Source organism: Bos grunniens, chromosome 25 (genome assembly GCF_055505025.1).
Source record: "Bos grunniens cultivar Pamir isolate PY7600 chromosome 25, Bosgru_T2T1.0, whole genome shotgun sequence".
NCBI lineage: Eukaryota > Metazoa > Chordata > Mammalia > Artiodactyla > Bovidae > Bos > Bos grunniens.
In genome coordinates, this window is record NC_141189.1 from 7,385,385 (window position 1) to 7,404,382 (window position 18,998).

An 18,998-nucleotide genomic window follows, 5' to 3' on the forward strand; every position below is an offset into this window, starting at 1 on the left:
TGCACCTCTCCAGGTCTTAGTTTCTTCATTTTTAACGTGAGGATAGAAACATTCCATTTCAAGCGTTGTTGGGAGGATTAAATGAGACCCTGTGTGTGAGGCACTAAACGCATGTGAGTGACTGTTGTCATCAGAGCCTATCACACGCTCAGGTGGGGCCGAGCCCCAGGGGAGAGCCCACTGGACGGCGCCCATTGAAAGAGCTGGCGTGGCGTGGCGGTTCTGATGGGGAGCTCCACTGGGGCCCCCCACGGTGGTGAGTGGGGCTGGGGGTGACTTTGCACCCCATGAAGCACTTGACAGCTTTCCTTCTAGTTTCTTGAACGATTTCCTAGAGGCCTTTGGAACAGCCTTCACCCAGCCCCCCAGGAGTTAAAGAGTCTCTAACCTCGCTGAGCTTACAGTCCCTGTCCCTCCAATCTCCTCTCCCGCAACAGCCTTCCCTGGTTTAGCCATTTCAAACTCCTCTGCCTGTTTCTATCACTTCCTACTCGATTTGTTCCTGGGATAAGCCCTTCGAGGAGTGATCTGAGAGGGTATCTGAAGATCCACTGTAAGTGACGTTCCAGCTCTAAACTCCCAGGACAGGAGCACAGAAACCCAGTGACCAGCTGTCCTCCTGCCCAGAGACCGCCATGTGAGCTTGCGAGCCTCTGGTAAGCAGGCAAAGAGGCGGCTGGCAAGGACCCTCCCTTTTTCTCCTTAATGCTCCACGATCTACTCATCCTTTCACCGGGTTCAAGGCTTTACTGGGTTCAAGGTTCAGCTGTTCAGAAGCAGCCTTGGCCTTCTAGGAAACGCAGTTCTGATGGGCAATGCCAGATCTAGGGACTAGCTCTTATCATCACCACCTCCAACATTTCTAACTTAATAGATTTTAAAGACATTTAGAAGAGCACACCATGGCTATATAAATCCATGGATATATACACAGAGTCTGTCCCTGTGTTTTTTTTTTTTTTGTAGGGGAGATAGAGATTTTGCAGTTAACAAAAGACAAGAGATGTTCCTGGATTTTGTGCTTGGGACCCAGAACTCTGCTCTATAGCATGATGCCTTTGTGGTGGTCAGCACAGGTGGGGCCTTTCAGTACAGTCGTTAACATCTGTTTTCCTGTTACCTCCTTGCTGGTAACTCTGGTTGCTGGCAACTACAGGAGTGCCCAGTGTTGGATGAACACCAGCTACATGCCAGGTGTTAATTGAGGCACTATGAATACAGAGATGCTTCAGACATAGGTCTTGCTCTCAAAGAGCTCCAAGTTCATCTTGGGGGTGGACCCTGAGCCAGCCCTCCTTAACCGGGAAACTGGCCAGCTCTCCAATATACTAATTTCTTGCTTGTTCCCTGCCTCCCCAATCAAGGTCACTCCCAAGGTTAGCACAACACATGACAGCCAGCAATGCCTCCCAGACAGAGCCAAGGGCCTCTGCCACGTTATGGACATCAGGGCTAATCCTGCTTTCACGTCGGGGTGGGGGAAGAGGTGGCAATAAAGATGAGATCACCTTCTTCCTGTGTGACTCGGAAGAGAATGGCCGACAACCATCCCCGAGAAGGCAGGTCATGTCTTCAGGCTGGGGTAAGCGTGTCTCCATGCGTGATGACCCTGAGCCACAAATCCATCTGTCTGCGTCCATAGCTGTATGCAGTCACCGATCCCCACGTCATCCCGAGTCCCTCGGTGCTTGGTGTCCCTTGGTGCTGTGAGTCCAAGGGACACGGGGTGGTTCTTCCTCAAAGAGCTTTACATCTGTCTGAGGATAAAAATGCATGAGAAGGTCAGGAAGGATCAGAGCGTTGCAGGATGCAAGATGGGGCTCAGGGGCAGTGGACCCAGTGAACAGAGTGCAGGCTGGGAGCCCAACTACAGGCCCATAGGGTCTCATGAAGCCTTCATGGGAGAGGTGGGCTCTGGGCCATGTTTGGCGGGTGGGAAGCACTCCTGGGGGAGCTCCTCCTGAGCCAGGACAGTGGGTGCTCCAAACACAGTGCCTTTATTGCCCCCTTGGGAAACAGGATCCAACCAGTGGTTCCTCTTCTGGCTGCTGTCATCCCAACAGCCAGAGGCTCAAGGGTTCGTGCAGGCACAGAGCTACAGAGCTCGGTTTGCCTGAACAGGGGTGCCTGTGATACTCTTATTTCCGATGGCGTCATCACGGTGTGAGGCCAGGGCCACGGGCGCGCTGTCAGCGCCTACGCCCAGCCACTCTGCCAGAGCAGCACGGTGAGGGCTGTGCTGGGGGGACCGCCACTCCTCAGAGGCCAGGATCTGGAGCCTTTACATGGAAGATAGCACTCTGGGGCGCCACAGACTCTCAGCCTGGCACAACACACGTGGCCAGACACTTGCATCCTATTCTGGCAGAGGAATCAAAGGATTCATACGGCAGAGGAACTCTTTGAACATTCTGAATACGGGGAAATTTCCATTCATCTCATAATTCATACTAGAGAGATTCCCCCATGAATGGCATCAATGTAGGAAAATCCTCCGAACGAGGCAGCAGCATCAGAGAACTCAAGGGGGAGGGCCGGGGGCACGGGACGCAGAGAGAGAGTTAACAAAGAGCTCAGCCTGGAGCCCAACACACCGAAAAACCTGCATCTTCATTAGCGCAGTGGCGCTTTGAGAAAGCACAGCTTGGCCGAGCCATTCTGGAGTACAGGTGCTGAATCGGGGGTGATGATCATTTCAGGAGAAATCAGCCCTCATTCATCACCCGAGGGTTCGGGCTGGAGAGAGGGCAGATGCTCATTGTGAATGAGGGGGACTCTTGGGAGTCCTCTGGCCTTGGGAAACTGGGAGGCCATGCGGGGCCCCTGGGAGATCAGAAAGACCTCAGAGCACAAGTGGTATAAAATGGTCATGGAAGAGAAAAACACGGTGAAAGGGCCAATTTAGATAACGCTTTGGTTGGAACTTGGACTTTCAGCACCTGTAAGGGAACGACAGGCTTGGGCTGGAAGGAACGCAAACAGCCTGTGGGGGAGTCCGGTTCGGTGACAAGGTCATGCACCAGCCGCCCCTGGGGTCTGCTTGCCCTTGGGGGACCTGGGGCCTTGCAGGAGACAAGCATAGGGGCTCCCGAGCTCTCAGCAGTATACTTCCCCACAGGGCCTCCATGTCCATGTTTCTTCACGGTCCCGCCTCCTTCCTCTTCCAGCAGGAAGGTAAATCCTGTCCTTGTGTCTGCCATGTGCCCACCTGACTCTGGTGTTGCCCAGGGGACAGGAGGCCACCTGCCCACGAAGAGGCCGGTGACCACCATTACCTTTGACACCTCACGAATATGCCCCAGGGATACTGCTGTGACTGGACCATTCATCCATCCATCCAACAAATATCTTTCGAGCATCTCCTCAACTCTGTAGCTGGCACATTGTGCTGGGATCAAGGACAGGGAAAAAGGAAGTGTCAGTCACAAGGGGCTTGGGCTACCCAGGGAAAGAGGGGAATGAGGAAAACAGGAGCACCGTCGAGACTGCAGGGGTGTCTGTGTCCTGGGTTTCAGACAGGGCTTTGGAGAGTGTGCTGGGGAGGGAGGGAGGAATAACTCTGATCTAATGACTGCCTCCCACACGACAGGCTACCATGAGCTTAACTGAACCCCCTGCCTGTATGGCACCCGTGATCTCTACTTTGTAAAGAAAATAAGATGAGTGCACAGCTAGCAAGCGGCACAACCGGTCTAGGTCTGTCTCACTCCTGATGCCACTGTCTTTCCATCAGCACTGGGAGAGAAAGGGTCCTTTAGCACCACTGTTCCTTGGGTAATGTTTCCAGAGGCTTCCGGGAGAGTGAGAAGCCCTTGGCGAAACAGGAAGAAAGAGGACGGAAGGGGAGAAGGGGATTGGCTTTTGCAGACTCTAGTGGGCAGGGGAAGACATTCATTCATTCACTCCTGTGTTCATCCATTAGGAAAATCTTCACTGAGCCCTATGGAGGGCCAGGCGCTGTGCTTCGGTGCTGGGGACGCGAGCGAGCAAGATGGACACACTCTTGCCCTCATGGGACTTCTAGAAGGAGGCAGGCCATCCAACAGGCTACCTGTTTTGAAAGGGGGAGCACAGAGGAGAATCCTGACCTTGCCTCGCATCACTGAGGCTGACTTCTGGGAAAGGGCGACATGTCAGCGAAGACCTGAAAGATAAGCATCAACCTGGTGTGTGCTGGGGAGCGCCTTCCAGAGAACCACGATGGCAGGTCTGTGGGTGAGGGGCAGAGCAGAGCGGGAAGGAGCGCGTGTTCTGTATGTGAGGAGAACCGTGCCTGACGTGGAGGGAGGAGGTGAGGAGGGCGGGAAGGAGGGGCCAGGTCATCCGGGGCTCCTAGAAGGAGCTCAGACCGGACCCTGCGAACAACAGGAAGCCGCGGAGAATGTTCATCTTGGAGAGGCCCTGGGCAGTCTTAGTCCATCCCTTCCCTGGAAGCCCGGAGAGGGCTGTCCAAGGATTCGTCACGCCAGGGCAGAGATATAGAAGGTGTGTGAGTTCTGTCCTTTTCCTAACTAAGGAGGTTTTCCAAGAGGTGCCGCTAGCAGAGTGAGCGATAAAGCTCGGACTAAATGCCGGTGCCTTGATCCCAAGGAGGAAACCTTTGGTGCGTGAAGGGCGGACCTGAGGGTCCCACAGGATCTTCCGGGCAGACGTGCGTGGGTGGGCACTCCCCTCTTGTGGCCGAAGCGGGTACTGCACCCGTGTTCCCATACGGGCCCGCCTCTAGGTTCTCCCTGGGGAAGCCCCGGAAATGAGCCCGCGGCGGCTGCACAGAGCTGTGGACTCCGGGAGGTTTCCCACCTGAAACCTTGTTTGTTTGTTTTTGTTTTGTTTTTTAAATGAGAAACCTGAACGGTGGAGAAAATGTGTGTGTGTGTATATATATATATATATATATATGCTTATATATGCTTAAAATGTGCGTGTGTGTATATATCCATATATATATATGTGCTTAGAAAACGCTAAGAAAGTGTTACCAGTGATTCTGGAATACGTGACTAATAATTTTTCAATGTGTTTATGTGTAGTTTAAAACTTGGACGTGTACCACTTTTGTTGATAAGAGGGGAAAAATATTATGTTGCTTTTAAAAAGAGCAGAAGTGACAGAAAAGTGCCCCAAGAGGGGGGCTGAAGTGGAGGCTAGGTGGCTGGTATGAGAGCCGAGTGGCCTGGTGATGAGCCACTGCCCTGGCAGCCCTGTGTCTTTCCGCAGCTGCAAAGCATCAACGTGGCTGCTCACAGAGGCACGCGGGGACCAGGTTGCCTGGGGGCTGCCCTCCCGCCCGTTTCGGTCTAGCTGAGCCCTTCAGCTCACACAGACCTGGGCTCCGGGTTCCTGCCCCTCTGTCTTTGTGTCATGTGCTCGCCCTTCTCCCATCAGGGTATCACCCTTCCAGCCTGGTCTCACAATGGCCCTAACCGCCAGGTTCTGGGTGATCCGGAAGCATATTCCACAGGCTCACCCTGGATGATTCTCTGCTGTGTGAGCTCGCAGGATGAGGGCTGGGTCCGCTCAGAAACTACAGAGCCACACCTGTTGCATCCACGGGGTCTCTGCTAGGTTGCCTTTTCCCGCCGGGGGCAAGGACCTCACCTGGCTGGCAGTTCTGGTCACTCTGGTCACCTTCCTGGCTCCTCTCTTCACTCTCCTGCTCGAAACTCTTCTCTGGGGCAGGCCAGCTGCTCAACCTCCCCTCTGGGAGGTTCCCCAGACTCCGGTCTATGGCACTGGATCTGGCGGGGGGTGGGGGGGTGGCCAAGGACACAGCCCCCACCATTACTGGGGTCATTCTTGACTGGAGAAGTCCCCAAGGAGCCTTAACTTGTGCCGTGGGAGAGTTATGTTTCTGATAAACTCTTCATGAGCTTCTTTAATTTCAGAAATGTTCTGAAATACACAAGTTTTTTGAAAAAAATCAAAGTACCTTGATTATGGAAGTTTTCAATCCCACTAGAAAGAATACAATAATACAACAAACTCTCATGTTCCCATCACCCAACCTCCGTAGCTATTCATTTCCTGCCATTCCTGTTTCTAGCTCGCCCCACCATACTTTTGTGTGTGTGTAGTATTTTTTTTTCCTTTCAATATTTATTTGGCTGTGCTGGGTCTTAGCTGCAGCACGCAGGATCTTTGATCTTGATTGCAACATGTGAGATTTGTTTTAGTTGCGGCATTCGAACTTAGGGATCTACTTCCCTGACCAGGGATTGAACTTGGGCCCCTTGCATTGGGATCCTGGTTTTAGCTACTGGGCCACTGGTAAATCCCTATGGAGTATTTTAAAAATAAATCTTAGACAGTATATCTTTTTTCCCCCCTCAGTATGTATCTCTAGTAGATTCGAATTAAATTACACTTGATGTTTTGGGGAGTATATATGATAACAGAATAGTAATCTCCTGGACACATCCCCATCTCCAGTAATTATATGGTGGTTTAGTCTTTAAGTCGCATCTGCCTCTTGTGACCCCATGGACCACATATGGCCTGCGAGGCTTCTCTGTCCATGGAATTCTCCAGGCAAGAATACTGGGGTGGGTAGCCACTTCCTTCTCCAGGGGATCTTCCCCACCCAGGAACTGAACCCTGGTCTGCATTGCAGGCAAATTCTTTACCAACTGAGCTAGAAGGGAAGTAACCATGCCAATCTTTCATCTACTCTCCCCTACCCCACCACATTGCATGTTTTTCAAGCAAATCTCAGGCATCATTTCACTCATAAGATCTGCAGTATGTGTCTTTTTCTTTGTAAAGCATAAACCCCAATACCATTATCACAACTAAAATTTTTAAACAGTAATTCCTTAATATCATTCATGTTCACATTTCCTTGATTAAAAAAAAAAAAATCCTCAATTGGTTGTTAGAATCATGACCCAAATAAGGTCTACAGGTTGCATTTAGTTGACAGGTCTCTTCAGGTTCACTTCCCTCATAAATTCTTTTTTTCCTTTTTATCTTGTAATTTGTTGAAGTATTTCAGCAGTTTGTCCTTAGTGCGAAGTGACACTTAACAAACGCTCGGGCGTCAACTCTGTGCCAGGCACTGTGCTTGTGTTGGAAATAAAGGCGTGAGCAGATCTGGGGTAAATCACTTGACACTCTCTGGACTTGGGTACCCCCTTCTCTAACAGTAAAGAGGATTGGACTAGATGCCCTCTAAAGGCTCCAATCTGATCCACTTGGATCCCCCCTCTCATCACTATGATCCACTGTGTGAGTCTACGCAAATCTCAGCCGAACTTATTCCCAGGGGGGCCACCCACCTGCCTGGGTGATCAGAGGCCAAAGTGACGGCGGGACGACGTCGCCCGGACGCCGCAAAATCGTTCTGCCCGGAGTGGCCGGCGGTATAACGGCAACCCCTCTGACCTCGAGCACCGGCCGGTCCTGCTCAACTACACTTCCCACAGTCCTCTGCGGCCAGCCGGTTACCACGGAGACAGGCTGGGCTCGTCGGTTCCGCAACCGTCTGGGGCCTGCCTGCGGTGATCGTGGGCAGATGAGCCTCCACTCCCCATGGCTTCCAAACGGGACGGTCACGCGCCCCCGCCCCTTGGTTCTGGTGCCCGAGGAGGCCAAGCCATTTGGCTGGGCCGGGGCCGTTGGGAGGCTGAACTACATTTCCCAGGAGTCTCGGGCACACCCCACTTCCGGTCGCGGGCTGCCGAAAAGATAACAAGGAGTTGTCAAGGAGACCGGTCCGGGGGTATTTGGGCCCCTCAAATTCGTGGACAGAGAAGCTGGAGACAGAGAAGGACAAAAGAAAGGAGGATGGGAAAGCTGGTTATAAAGCAACATAAGGTACACTCCGTCCTGTTTACCTTTTTAGTGTCCACGGATGCTCAGGGTCAACGCGAGCGTCGCACAGCCCTCTGGGAAATGTAGGCGGTGCTGCCCTAAGGACTATGGGAAACGTAGTCATTGATTAACAGCCACTACCTGGAGCACCGTCGCAAAGAGTCGGACGACTGAGCGACTGAACTGAACTGAACTGAACCTGGAGCACCTACAGTCGAGGGTGTGGGATTGAATCCTCCCTGTCTCTCCCGTTTCCGCTCAAACACAATGTTTGTCTGCCCAATACTTACAGAATCTTTCCCTTTCTCTACGTGCCAACCCTCAGTGCTGTATTTTAGACACACCCTTAAGTCTATTCTCCGCGCGGCCACCAAAGTAATTGTCCCCGCTCTGCTTAGGGCTCTTACACAGCTAATAGAATCAAGTCCGTGTGAACCGGCTGGCATGATATATTTGACCTCTCACCTATTGTTTCCCACAAGTCTCCTCATAGATAAGAATCTTCTCTTTAGATTGTTCATCTCATTTGTGTGGATATCTTAACGCCATTGCTTTTTTTTTTAAATTTTTTTTTAATGCAGAGCGCAACTTCTTGCTTTTAACAGTTACCCTCCCAAAGAGGGTGATAAATTCCAAGAGTAGCTGGATTTGCAAAATATTCTTGAAAAAAGTACTTGCGTAGGTTTCTATCAGTAGAAACCAAGTTCCTTATACTTTGATAAAATTAGAATTTTATTTTTCTGAACAAAATATTTTATTACATAATCTGATTAACTCACAGCCAGATATTTTTTCAAGTCTTGTAAAGTCACCCGAAAGATTAAAAAAAAAAGAAAACACGATCGTTCTTACATAAATTACTTATTACAAAGCTCTTGGAAGACTCTAAATATAAAATAGATGAGTTTTTTTTTTCCCCACAACACTTTCAAAGTCTTAGGTTCTATATTTAAGCTTGATCCAAAGAGCTGTAAATGTGGAGTAAATCTGCCTGAGGCTTTAGAGAAAGGAGGCATACTTTTAAAGGCTATCAGAAAGCCTAGATAGGAATGAACTCTGTGGTGTAAAATGACAGATGAGGTGTTGCTCACATCAAAGCACCAAGAACTTGCCTTTTGAAGTGGGAATACTTGGCAGACACAATATTTCCATTAGCTTTTAACTTTGGTAGGAAGAATGGCTCAGATCATAAACGTAGAGAACTGTTTACCTGATAAAGCAATTTAGAAGTCACAGTCAAAAATATGTAATCTTTCCTTAACATTCAAAAGCAGAGAGTTTCCTCCTTCCTCATTTATTTAATTTCTTTGGTTTTGGTTTTTAAAACACAGACACCTTCATTTCTTGCCTGAGGAAAGAGTACATTTGTTGAAAAAGCATCAGCCAAGGCCAGAACGATGCTGGGAAAGATTGAGGGCAGAAGAACGGGGTGACAGAAGATGACACAGTCGGATGGCATCACTGGCTCAGTGGACATAAGTCTGAGCAAACTCTGAGACAGAGTGAAGGACAGGGAAGCCTGGCATGCTGCAGATCATCGGGTCACTAAGAGTCGGACACGACTTAGCGACTAAACAGCAACAAGGCCAAGATGTTCATGTACTTCTCAGGAATCAGATGGGGAAGGCTGAAGTCAAGATCTAAAAGAGCCATAATTCAGAATGATTTTGAGTGGTGCAAATGCAGTTAGTTACCTTTTCCATGGATATTGGAGCACTGCTCTCTTATGAACTTTTACATGTTCTCAGTTGCCAGCAAAATTCTACCTGTTGTTATAGCAGTTTAGCCTACACTATGGATATAAGGGTCTTCTGGTGTTCCAGAAAACATATAATGTCCAGGAACATTCCTGAACAATTTCAAGATATGGACATTCAAGTTACAATGTGAGTTGTAGTTTTCTTTACGACTGAGTTCAGAATGCGACTCGGTCATTTGATTGGTTTCAAGAAATATGATGCTAGATCTATGGGCCACATACGTGCAAACCATTTTCTGGGTGGTTTAGCTTCAAAAGTGGTTATTTGCCCTGCTGTTGTTGCTGTACTTGTTGCTTTACCAGGTTCAGTCTCAAAGGGTGGCGCTCTTGGCCAGGTCCACTTGTGGAACTCACCTGCCCAGTTACACAGGACAGTGGAAAGAGCTGGGGCATGGGGTCCAGTTCTGAGTCACTTGCTGAGTCACCTTGCCCTAGTCATTTGTCACTCCCCTCAAACCTACTCCTTTTCTTCCATAATGCGTCTTTAGTCGCTCAGTCAAGTCCAACTCTGTGTGACCCCATGGACTGTAGTCCACCAGGCTCCTCTGTCCATAGGATTTTTCCAGATAAGAATACTGGAGTGGGTTGCCATGCCCTTCTCAAGGGGATCTTCCAGACCTAGGGATCCTGGGTCTCCTGCATTGCAGGCGATTCTTTACCATCTGAGCCACCCGGACGCTCCCATAATGCCTCAGTGAACAGCATATGTATTAGGCTGAGTAATGGCCCCGGGGAGCCTGATAGACGTGACTCCCTGTAATGCACATATCCTGTAAATGATACTTTATTTAGAAAAAGCATCTTTGTAGACGTGACTAAATTAAGGATCTTTAGGTGGGGAGATTATCCTGGATTTCGTGGGTGGGCCCTAAATGCAATTAGAAGTGTCCTAATAAGAGTGCCATAGAGGGAGATCTGAGTCAGGTACACAGGGGATTAGGCGATGTGAAGAAGGAGCAGAGAGAGATTTGAAGATGCTGGCCTCAAAGACTGGAGTGATGGCAGCCACCTCTACACTTGTCTGCCTTCTGATCCAGCCCTCATGCTGTGGTCAGAGGGGCTTTTCTACCATGGAGATCCTACATCGATCTGCAGTGATCATCCTTCAGTGGTGCCTCAAAGCCTGACTCCTTGGTCGGGTCTGAGAATCCCTTCACCATCTGACCCCTTGTCTGATCACCCACACATGCACACCCGGCCATCTCCACACACTCCACCTCACTCACACACTCCCTTCTCCACCCATTGAGTGATGCTCCCACACGTCTAGGCTGTTTCATGCATCTGTGGCTCCTCACATCTGTGATACAGAGAAAGGGATCTTTCTTTAACAGTATTTATTTATCTTTGGCCATGTCAGGTCTTAGTTGCAGGATCTTTCATTGCTGCATGTGGGGCTGAGTGGCAGCACCTGGGGCTTAGTTCCCTGACCAGGGATCAATCCTGCATCCCCTGCACTGGGAGGTGGATTCTTAACCACTGGACCTTCTTAACCACTGAAGTTCAGATCACTTAGTATTATTGCAGCTGTTGTGTAAAGAAGATTTACTACAGTTTGAGTTAGTGTAATCTCCTGTTTGTGTTCCTTGCAAAAGTTCCAACTGAGAGCGGGCCAGGAAGAAGAAATTCAAGCTAGGCTTAAAATGTGCTCACGGATGATCCAGGCAGTTTAGTAAAAGTTTTGTTGTTTAGTCACTAAGTCGTGTCTGACTCTTTTGTGACCCCATGGACTGTAGCCCGCCAGGCACCTCTGTCCATGGGATTTCCCAGGCAAAAATACTGAAGTGAGTTGCCATTTCCTTCTCCTGGGGATCTTCCCCATCCAGGGATCGAACCCACATCTCCTGCATTGGTAGGCAGAATTTTTTACCACGGAGCCACTAGGGAAGCCCTGATTTACCAGGAACTGTCATTATCTGCCAATACCACTCTCTCAACCAGACTGCCCACACGGCTACATTTTATCCCTCTTCATTTTAAGAGTGAAACGCAGCCAAGCATATTTATTCATCTCTTTTAAGTGTCTCTACTTTTCTTCCACTTTGAGTTGAAACGACATACATTTCACTTTTGATCTACTTATTTTTAGGTTGGCTATATTAAAAAATTCAGGAAGCAAAAATTAGGAAAGAACAGTAATTCCCAAGATCACTAAAACACACTCACTAGTACAATAAGCTGTAAACTCGCCATATTTGGTTATTCTGAGCATTAACTCTTTTAACCATTTTTATAGATTAGGTGTTATGACAGTATAACATAGTTTTCCCCTGTATTACACAAAGTAATATTTAAGAAGTAAATTCCCCTAAGAAAATAAAACACTTTTTAGAGACTGTATATGTATTCTACCATCCAATGTGATATGGTGTCCAGAGAGCAAGGACATCGAAGTAAAAATACAATCTTGGAGAGGTTAAATGCTAGTATTTTTCTAAAATGTCCTAGGGAAATTGTGCAGATTAAGGAATGAAAATCATATTTAAACCAATCCACGTGAATTAAACTATGGTCATACCACTGGGCTATGACAGGGACAATTCTGCAACTTTAATGATGTGACATATGGAAGGAGGCAAAAAAAACTCAAAAACCACCCACCTCGGTTTTTCAGCTCTTTGAAGAGATCTGGGGCAAAGGAATCAGAATTCAACAATAGGATTTTCTCAGCTGAACTAAGGATGGAGAACAGATGGTATGGAGTCAACTCCCTGGCTGACTGGTCTTTGGGGCAAACAAGGAAAACACCTTCTACAGCCCAAGGGCGATGAGAACCTTCTTAGGCGGATGGACTTCAGGCTCTGCACTGACATGAAGTTCATCTGGGATGTGGAAGCTTCCAGATGAAGGCCGGTCAGGTAATAATGGACATCTCTTCCCGGTCTCTGCTCTCGGACACTGAGTTGATTATGCTTCTTAAATAGTTTATGAATTCCATCCTGATCTCTTCTGGGTCGTCCTCAAGATTCGAGTGCACCAGCTTCAGCTTGTTCAAGGGTGGTGCTTAAAAAGGAAAATAATGTAATTAGGCATGAACTTTAAAAAAAATGAATTAACTTATTTAGCCACACTTAGTTGCAGCATGGAGGATCTTTGATCTTTCTTGCGGCACGTGGGATCTCTACTTCCCTGACTAGGCATCAAACATGGGCCCTCTGCATTGGGAGCGAGGAGGCTTAGCCACTGGACCACCAGGGAAATCCCTAGGCCATGAGCTCTAAATGAGGGGCTACTTCTAGCTCCAAAGGACCTGACTCTTCTTCCAGGAGCCAATTAATTTAACTTTCCCAAGTCCAAAAATAAAGTGGGGCCTCCGTGACACAACTTCACAGAGAAAGGTTTCACTGCCCTCGGCAATAGGCTTACAGCTTTGCAAGCCACTCTCAGGCCTTCTTGGTTCTTACACCAGAGAGGAAGGCATTTCTGAATTTTCTGAGTTGTTTTCCATGATTACTTAGACACCTCTCTAATGGTCTGTCGCATGCAGATTGGAGCTTAAAGGCAAGTTAGGAAAGAGTGTCCCTAATAGTATGGATGAGGGGTTAAAACCAGGGTTTTTTCCCCCTCTTAGTGCCTGTCTGCTTTTACAGTGTCTGCAGCCTGGCCTGGGTGGTACTAACTAGCTTTTACAATGTTTGCAGCCTGGCCTGGGTGGATCTACTAACCCGGCAGTTCTGATTTACGTGGTGAGGAAAACAAATGGCGAGGACGCAGCAGGTGCTCACAAACTGCACAGAGCTGTTGGCTGCTAAGACACAGAGCAACATACAAATGCCCAGAGCATTCCAGACAGAAGCCAGAACTCCTGGCTCCTTACCCAAAGCTGGGTTGTCTTTGTCACTTCCGGAGCCTGGTTTATGGTGTGCAATTAACAGACACTGAGTATTCTGTAAGAACTGCTGCTGGACGAAGCAGGAATACCACGTCTCAATTTCCTTCAGGTGACTTGGGATGTCGGCGTTGAAGACGATCACCACTCCGTGAGAGTCCTTCATCAGGGCTGGCCAGCAAGACTCGAACCTGCATGGCGTGAAGGGTAGGTGGCTCTGGTTTCTGTGTCTTGTTTTAAATTTTTTATTGTTTTTTTTAGTTAATTTACACTGTTAAGTTTCTGCTGTACAGCGAAGTGAATCAGTAATACATATACATATGTCCACTTTTTTTTTAGATTCTTTTCCCATGGTCATTACAGAATATTGAGTTCCCTGCACTAATACAGTAGGTCCTTATTAGTTGATCTATCTTATATATGCATGCTAAGTCACTTTAGTCGTGTCCGACTCTTTGCAACCCTATGGACTGTAACCTGCCAGGTTTCTCTATCCATGGGACTCTCCAGGCAAGAATAGTGGAGTGCATTGCCGTGCCCTCCTCCAGAGGATCTTCACGACTCAGGGATGGAACCCGAGTCTCTTATGTCGCCTGCATTGGCAGGAGGGTTCTTTACTACTAGTGCCACCTGAGAAGCCCCATTTTAGTGTGTGTGTGTCAATCCCCATCTCTCAGCTTACCCACCCCTCTTTCCCCACCTGGTGACCATAAGTTTGCTTTTTTACATATTCGATTCTATTTTGTAAATAAGTTCATTTGTACTTTTTTTTTTAATAAGATTCCACATATAAACTACAGTTCGAGTTTCTAATCATCGACTTTGAAAATAATGTCTAAACACTAATCATGGATAGATGACCTCTCACTGAATCATAACCCAGTCACTGACATTTCAAGAGCAATGCATGTCACCAGTCATCGATCAAACCCCAGACACATGCTAGGAAGGGAGCTAGGCCTGAGTCCAAGGTGCCTGGTGGCCAGCTGATTTTTGAATCATTTGATGGAGCCAGTGCTCTAAAGGAAACGTACTTTGGATCACCGCCACAATCCCAGAGCTCAAATTCACACCCCGTGCCTTTGTTGTTGCTGGTAACATGTGGGTTCTCGAATTCCAGGATCCTAAAGATAAAATAAGAGCAGCACCTCTCCTTAGAAACACTGTGCTTTGGGGATGCCACCGGCACCAACGTCAGGAGGCGGGTGAGGAGCAGGGACTCTGTGGGACACAGGTTTGTCAGGGCTTACCTCACTCCTTGGGTTGGGTTGTATTCAGTGATGTCAGAAGATTCTGTCAGAAAGTTGGCCAAAACGGTTTTTCCACTCTATGAAAACAAAGACAGTAAAAGATCTCGGACAGTAAAAGAAAAGCAGAAAGTCAATCATAAGCAAGGCCTGCAATAGCCAGCTTGGACCCAGGTAGGATGGAGTAGAGGCCACAGCCACCCTGAGATCACCCAGACCAAGGGGCTCTCTCTGGTTGGGTGGGCACGGCCCACTCTGGGTCGTGGGGAGCACAGATTTCAGTGCTGGTTCCGCTGCTGGGTGACTTTACTCACTTCCAAGCAGGGGGAATAGCTGGTTTAAAGGCACCAGGGCAGGAATGGATGTGACACGTTTAAGGAACAGAAAGGCTGGTAAATTTGAAGAGCAGCAAGGGAGAGGGAGATACATAAATGCAGAAATATGTTTTGTTGTTGAAGCAAGATGATGGGTACTAGGACTTGTCATTCTTTTCTCCCCTTGTATATGTTTGGGAATTTCCTTTAAAAAAAGATGTATCTCTGCTTGTTTTGCTTTTCATAATTCTGAGCATATGTTGTGACCTGCCTATTTAATAGTTGACGTCTTGGAGAGTTCCCCGTGTCAGTTTATTTGCCTTATGTTGTTTCACTCTTGCAGTATCTTCCAAAGTAAGAATGTACCTTAGTTTATTTAGACATTCTCTAATGTCTAATTAGAGATTAGACATTAATTCTCTAATTCTCTGATGGGCACCTGGGGTGTTCCCACCTGTTCAATATTGTATAGACTCATGGGGAGTGTGGATGGATCTTTAGCTTCAGAGTTTGAGAAATGTAACTACTACACTATAAGCTATGCACATTTTAAACCTTAATAATTTGATCTCAGAAAAAAAGGTGTTATCAATTTAGAGTCCCATCTACAGAATCCTAGAATACTCCTTTCCCTCAAAGCACCCTAAGACTGCATGTTGCATGCCTGCATGCTCGGTCGCTTCAGTTACGTCCGACTCCCTGCGACCCCACGGACTGGAACCCACCAGGCTCCTCTGTCCATGGTGATTCTCCCGGCAACAATCCTGGAGTGGGCGGTCAAGCCCTCCTCCAGGGGATCTTCCTGACCCAGGGATCGCACCTGCATTAGCAGGCAAGTTCTTTACCACTAGCACTACCTGGGGAGCCTGATGGGCAAACAAGGGGCATCTTTTTGTTTTGTGTTCCTGTGACTCTTTTCATACTTCTCAGTCAGTTGTATTTCTTATACACAGACTTTGCTAGATTATCTATTGAGTTACTTCTTACTTTCTTTACTGATTCTTAAACTTTCCTGTATGTTCTGCTTATGAATCCTTTTTTTGTCAAGCATTTTGCTAATATGTTCCCCTGGCTTTACCTTTGCTGTCATTTCTTCTACAGTTTCTTCATGTTTGTGTTGTGTTTAAGACGACCTTCCCTGACTCCAGGTTAAAAACAGGTCTTTCCATATATTCATCTACTACCATGGTTCCCAGCGAGTGGTCCCTTGACAACCAGCATCCACAAAATGCAAATTCTCAGGTCCCTCCCAGACCTACTGAATCAAAACTCTGGGATAGGTCCAGCAAGTTGTACTTGTAACAGGCCTACCAGGCAATTCTGATGGGTGCTGGAGAGTTATTTATTTACAACTTCCACAGTTGTTTTACACATTTAGCTTTAGTCCATCTTAATTTTATTGTGTACGATGTGACCTACACAAATAGATTTAATCCCCCGCCATCACCACCCACGTTAAAGGCTAACTGTTCCAAGGCCAGGTAATAGTTTAGTCCTGCCTCCTGGTTTTCTTGCTCTGCTGATGTATTTCATTAGGGAAAGCCACAGGCGCAGAAAAAGTCGTGAGATCTAGGCTTTGATCACAAACGCCACTCACTACCATGGGCCTTTGAGCCTACGTCCAACAGGGTCAAGGTCTGGGAACGCCGAGTTCCTGGTGACGCCGGCGTCACACAACAAGGTGGGCGCGGTGGGAATGGGCTCCTAGCTCCTGTGGGGCTCCGGGTGCTAGGCACAACGCCGGGGGCGATCCTGCGCCCCCCTCCCCCAGGCCCTGCTTGCCGCCCCGCCGGCCCCGGCCTCACCTCGCAGGGCCCCACAAAGAGGATCTTGGCCTTCAGCATCTCTGTCCGGGGCCCACTCAGGCGCAGCTCGAGCCCGCGTCGTAGTCTGGGCGGAGCGGAAGTCACTGCACGGGTTGGCTACCTTCGTTCCCACGGAGACGGGAGCGGCCGCGGGGGCCGACGGGAGTGGGCGGGTTCTTGCCGGGGTCCGGGCTCCCAGAGGGCTCTGGGGTGGTACCCTGCCAGCCTGATGCGAGGCGTGGGCTTTGGGTTGGAAGTGGGCAGCAAGGCAAGAAGGTAGGAGAGAAGCAGAAAATCCGGATGCAGGTTCGCTTCGGAGTGGGGAAGCCTGTAGAGCTTGCGAGCCTGACCTCTCCTTGTGGGGAGGAGGTCGACTGCAGGTCCCGATCTCCTTTATTCCTCCCTGTAACCCCCAGAGCTCAAACGGGTCAAGTAGCTGGTGAGGTGGGATTCGAACCAGGTATCTGACGCCTGCATCGCTCTGGCATGATACTGTCCATATTGAGAACGGATGTATCATATCCCTAGCCCAGTCTAGGAAAGGTCAAGGGAAAAAAACGAATCTCTAGGGGTCCACCACTCACTGTCATTTCGATGATCTGGAAGAAACCAAAAGGCCCTGGCCTGACTTACTGATAGCGCAGGGGTCTGAAGGCATTGCTGCTACATTCAGTTTATTTTTGGTGAGGTTTATTTTAGGTCAGTGTATTTTTGTCTGTGCTGGGTCTTTGTTTGCGGTCTTTCCTCTCATTGCTGTGAGCAGGGGCTATTTACTCTTTCTTGCAGTGGGATGGCGTCTCATTGGGGCGGCTTCTCTTATCATGAAACAGGCTCTAGGGTCTCTGCTTCAGTAGTTTCAGCTCCAAGACTCGAGCATAGATAGGCTCAATAGTTGTGGAGCTCAGGGCTTAGTTGCTCTGCTGCATGTGGGATCTTCGCAGTTCAGGGATTGAACCCACATCTCCTGCATTGGCAGGTGAAATCTTTACCACTTAGCTACTAGGGAAGCCCCTTAGGGCAGTTTTAAATTACAGAGCCTTCCAGAATTTTGAGTGAGGCCATGAGATCTATATGTGTGTCTATATGGGGAGAGCGCCAATACAAAATATGCTGCTGCTGCTGCTAAGTTGCTTCAGTCGTGTCGGACTCTGACCCTATAGGCGGCAGCCCACCAGGCTCCCCAGTCCCTGGGATTCTCCAGGCAAGAACACTGGAGTGGGTTGCCATTTCCTTCTCCAATGCATGAAAGTGAAGAGTGAAAGTGAAATCGCTCAGTCGTGTCCGACTCCTAGCGACCCCATGGACTGCAGCCCTCCAGGCCCCTCTGTCCATGGGATTTTCCAGGCAAGAGTACTGGAGTGGGGTCCCATTGCCTTCTCCAACAAAATATGCTAGTCCGCCGAAAGTGCTGTTAATAGTATGACAACAGCAACAATAAAACCAAAATAAGTCCAATACCAAACTGCTTTCTTTTGTAATACAGGGTGAACTGTAAAGAAGAGTCTACCTTAACTTTAAAATGTGGTACAGGTCTTCCGTGGCAGTCCGGTGGCTAAGACTCCGTGCTCTCAAGGCAGGGGCCTGGGTTCCATTCCTGGTCCAACAGTTGGATCCCACATGCTGCAACTAAAGATCAGCTAAAGATTCCACATGCCGCCAGGAAGATCGAAGATCCCAAGTGCTACAACTGGAAAGAAAAGAAAAGAAAAAAAAAAAACTCAAAAAGGTGTCATTCAATAAATACCTTTTGAATGCCTGCTGTCTTCTTCTAGATACTGGGGGTTTGCCTGTACCTCTTAAAGCTTTGATTCTAGTGGAGTAGATGGATATTAAGTAAAACAAAACTGTCTACTCTCAGGTAGAGACAATTGTAGATATTGACAAGTGCTATGAATAAAAATAAATCACTAAAGAGTTAAACTTTCCAAGTGTGGCTCAGTGATAAAGAATCTGCCTGCCAAGCAGGAGATGCAGGAGACATGGGTTCAATCCCTGGGTCGGGAAGATCCCCTGGAGAAGGAAATGGCAACCCACTCCAGTATTCTTACTTGGGAAATCCCATGGACAGAGAAGCCTGGCAGTCTACAGTCCATGGGATTGCAAACAGTCAGACAAGATGTAGCAACTCAACAGCAACAACAAAGGAGTTAAAGGGTGTGAAGGAGCCAGTTTTGGATGGAGTAGTCAAGGCAAGACCTTGGTGCAGAGGCGACATTAGAGCAGAAAACTGGGTAA

At 48.4% G+C, this 18,998-nt stretch overlaps 1 protein-coding gene and 2 long non-coding RNA genes across 4 annotated transcripts; 1 reads left to right on the top strand and 2 right to left on the bottom strand.

Moving 5' to 3' along the window:
* Positions 1-915: 915 nt before the first annotated feature.
* Positions 916-7,427, bottom strand: LOC147344918 (uncharacterized). Its single transcript, XR_015154375.1, has 3 exons — positions 7,275-7,427; positions 5,599-5,892; positions 916-1,757 (listed from the first exon to the last, which is right to left on the bottom strand). It is a non-coding gene; the product is annotated as an uncharacterized LOC147344918 (long non-coding RNA).
* A 4,667-nt stretch (positions 7,428-12,094) lies between these two features.
* Positions 12,095-16,873, bottom strand: IFT22 (intraflagellar transport 22). Of its 2 annotated transcripts, XM_086374312.1 has the most exons (5): positions 16,764-16,873; positions 14,648-14,724; positions 14,432-14,521; positions 13,386-13,588; positions 12,095-12,571 (listed from the first exon to the last, which is right to left on the bottom strand). In XM_086374312.1, the coding sequence occupies exons 1-5, from the start codon at positions 16,800-16,802 to the stop codon at positions 12,423-12,425; spliced, it is 558 nt and encodes a 185-aa protein (XP_086230438.1). In that variant the 5' UTR covers positions 16,803-16,873; the 3' UTR covers positions 12,095-12,422. The 2 variants fall into 2 exon arrangements, with proteins under 2 accessions (XP_086230438.1, XP_086230439.1); XM_086374313.1 differs by lacking the exon at positions 14,432-14,521.
* Positions 16,874-16,895: 22 nt separating this feature from the next.
* On the top strand, positions 16,896-18,519 carry LOC147344920 (uncharacterized). Its single transcript, XR_015154376.1, has 2 exons — positions 16,896-17,039; positions 18,247-18,519. It is a non-coding gene; the product is annotated as an uncharacterized LOC147344920 (long non-coding RNA).
* The last annotated feature ends 479 nt before the right edge of the window (positions 18,520-18,998 follow it).

Bases quoted from the DNA above. Each gene is read 5' to 3' on its own strand.
- IFT22 (XM_086374312.1), bottom strand. From the start codon at position 16,802: ATGCTGAAGGCCAAGATCCTCTTTGTGGGGCCCTGCGAG. The intron at 13,589-14,431 runs GTACGTTTCCTT...CACGCCATGCAG, and splicing joins GATTGTGGCGGTGATCCAAA to GTTCGAGTCTTGCTGGCCAG. The intron at 12,572-13,385 runs GTAAGGAGCCAG...TTCCTTTTTAAG, and splicing joins CAAAGACAACCCAGCTTTGG to CACCACCCTTGAACAAGCTG.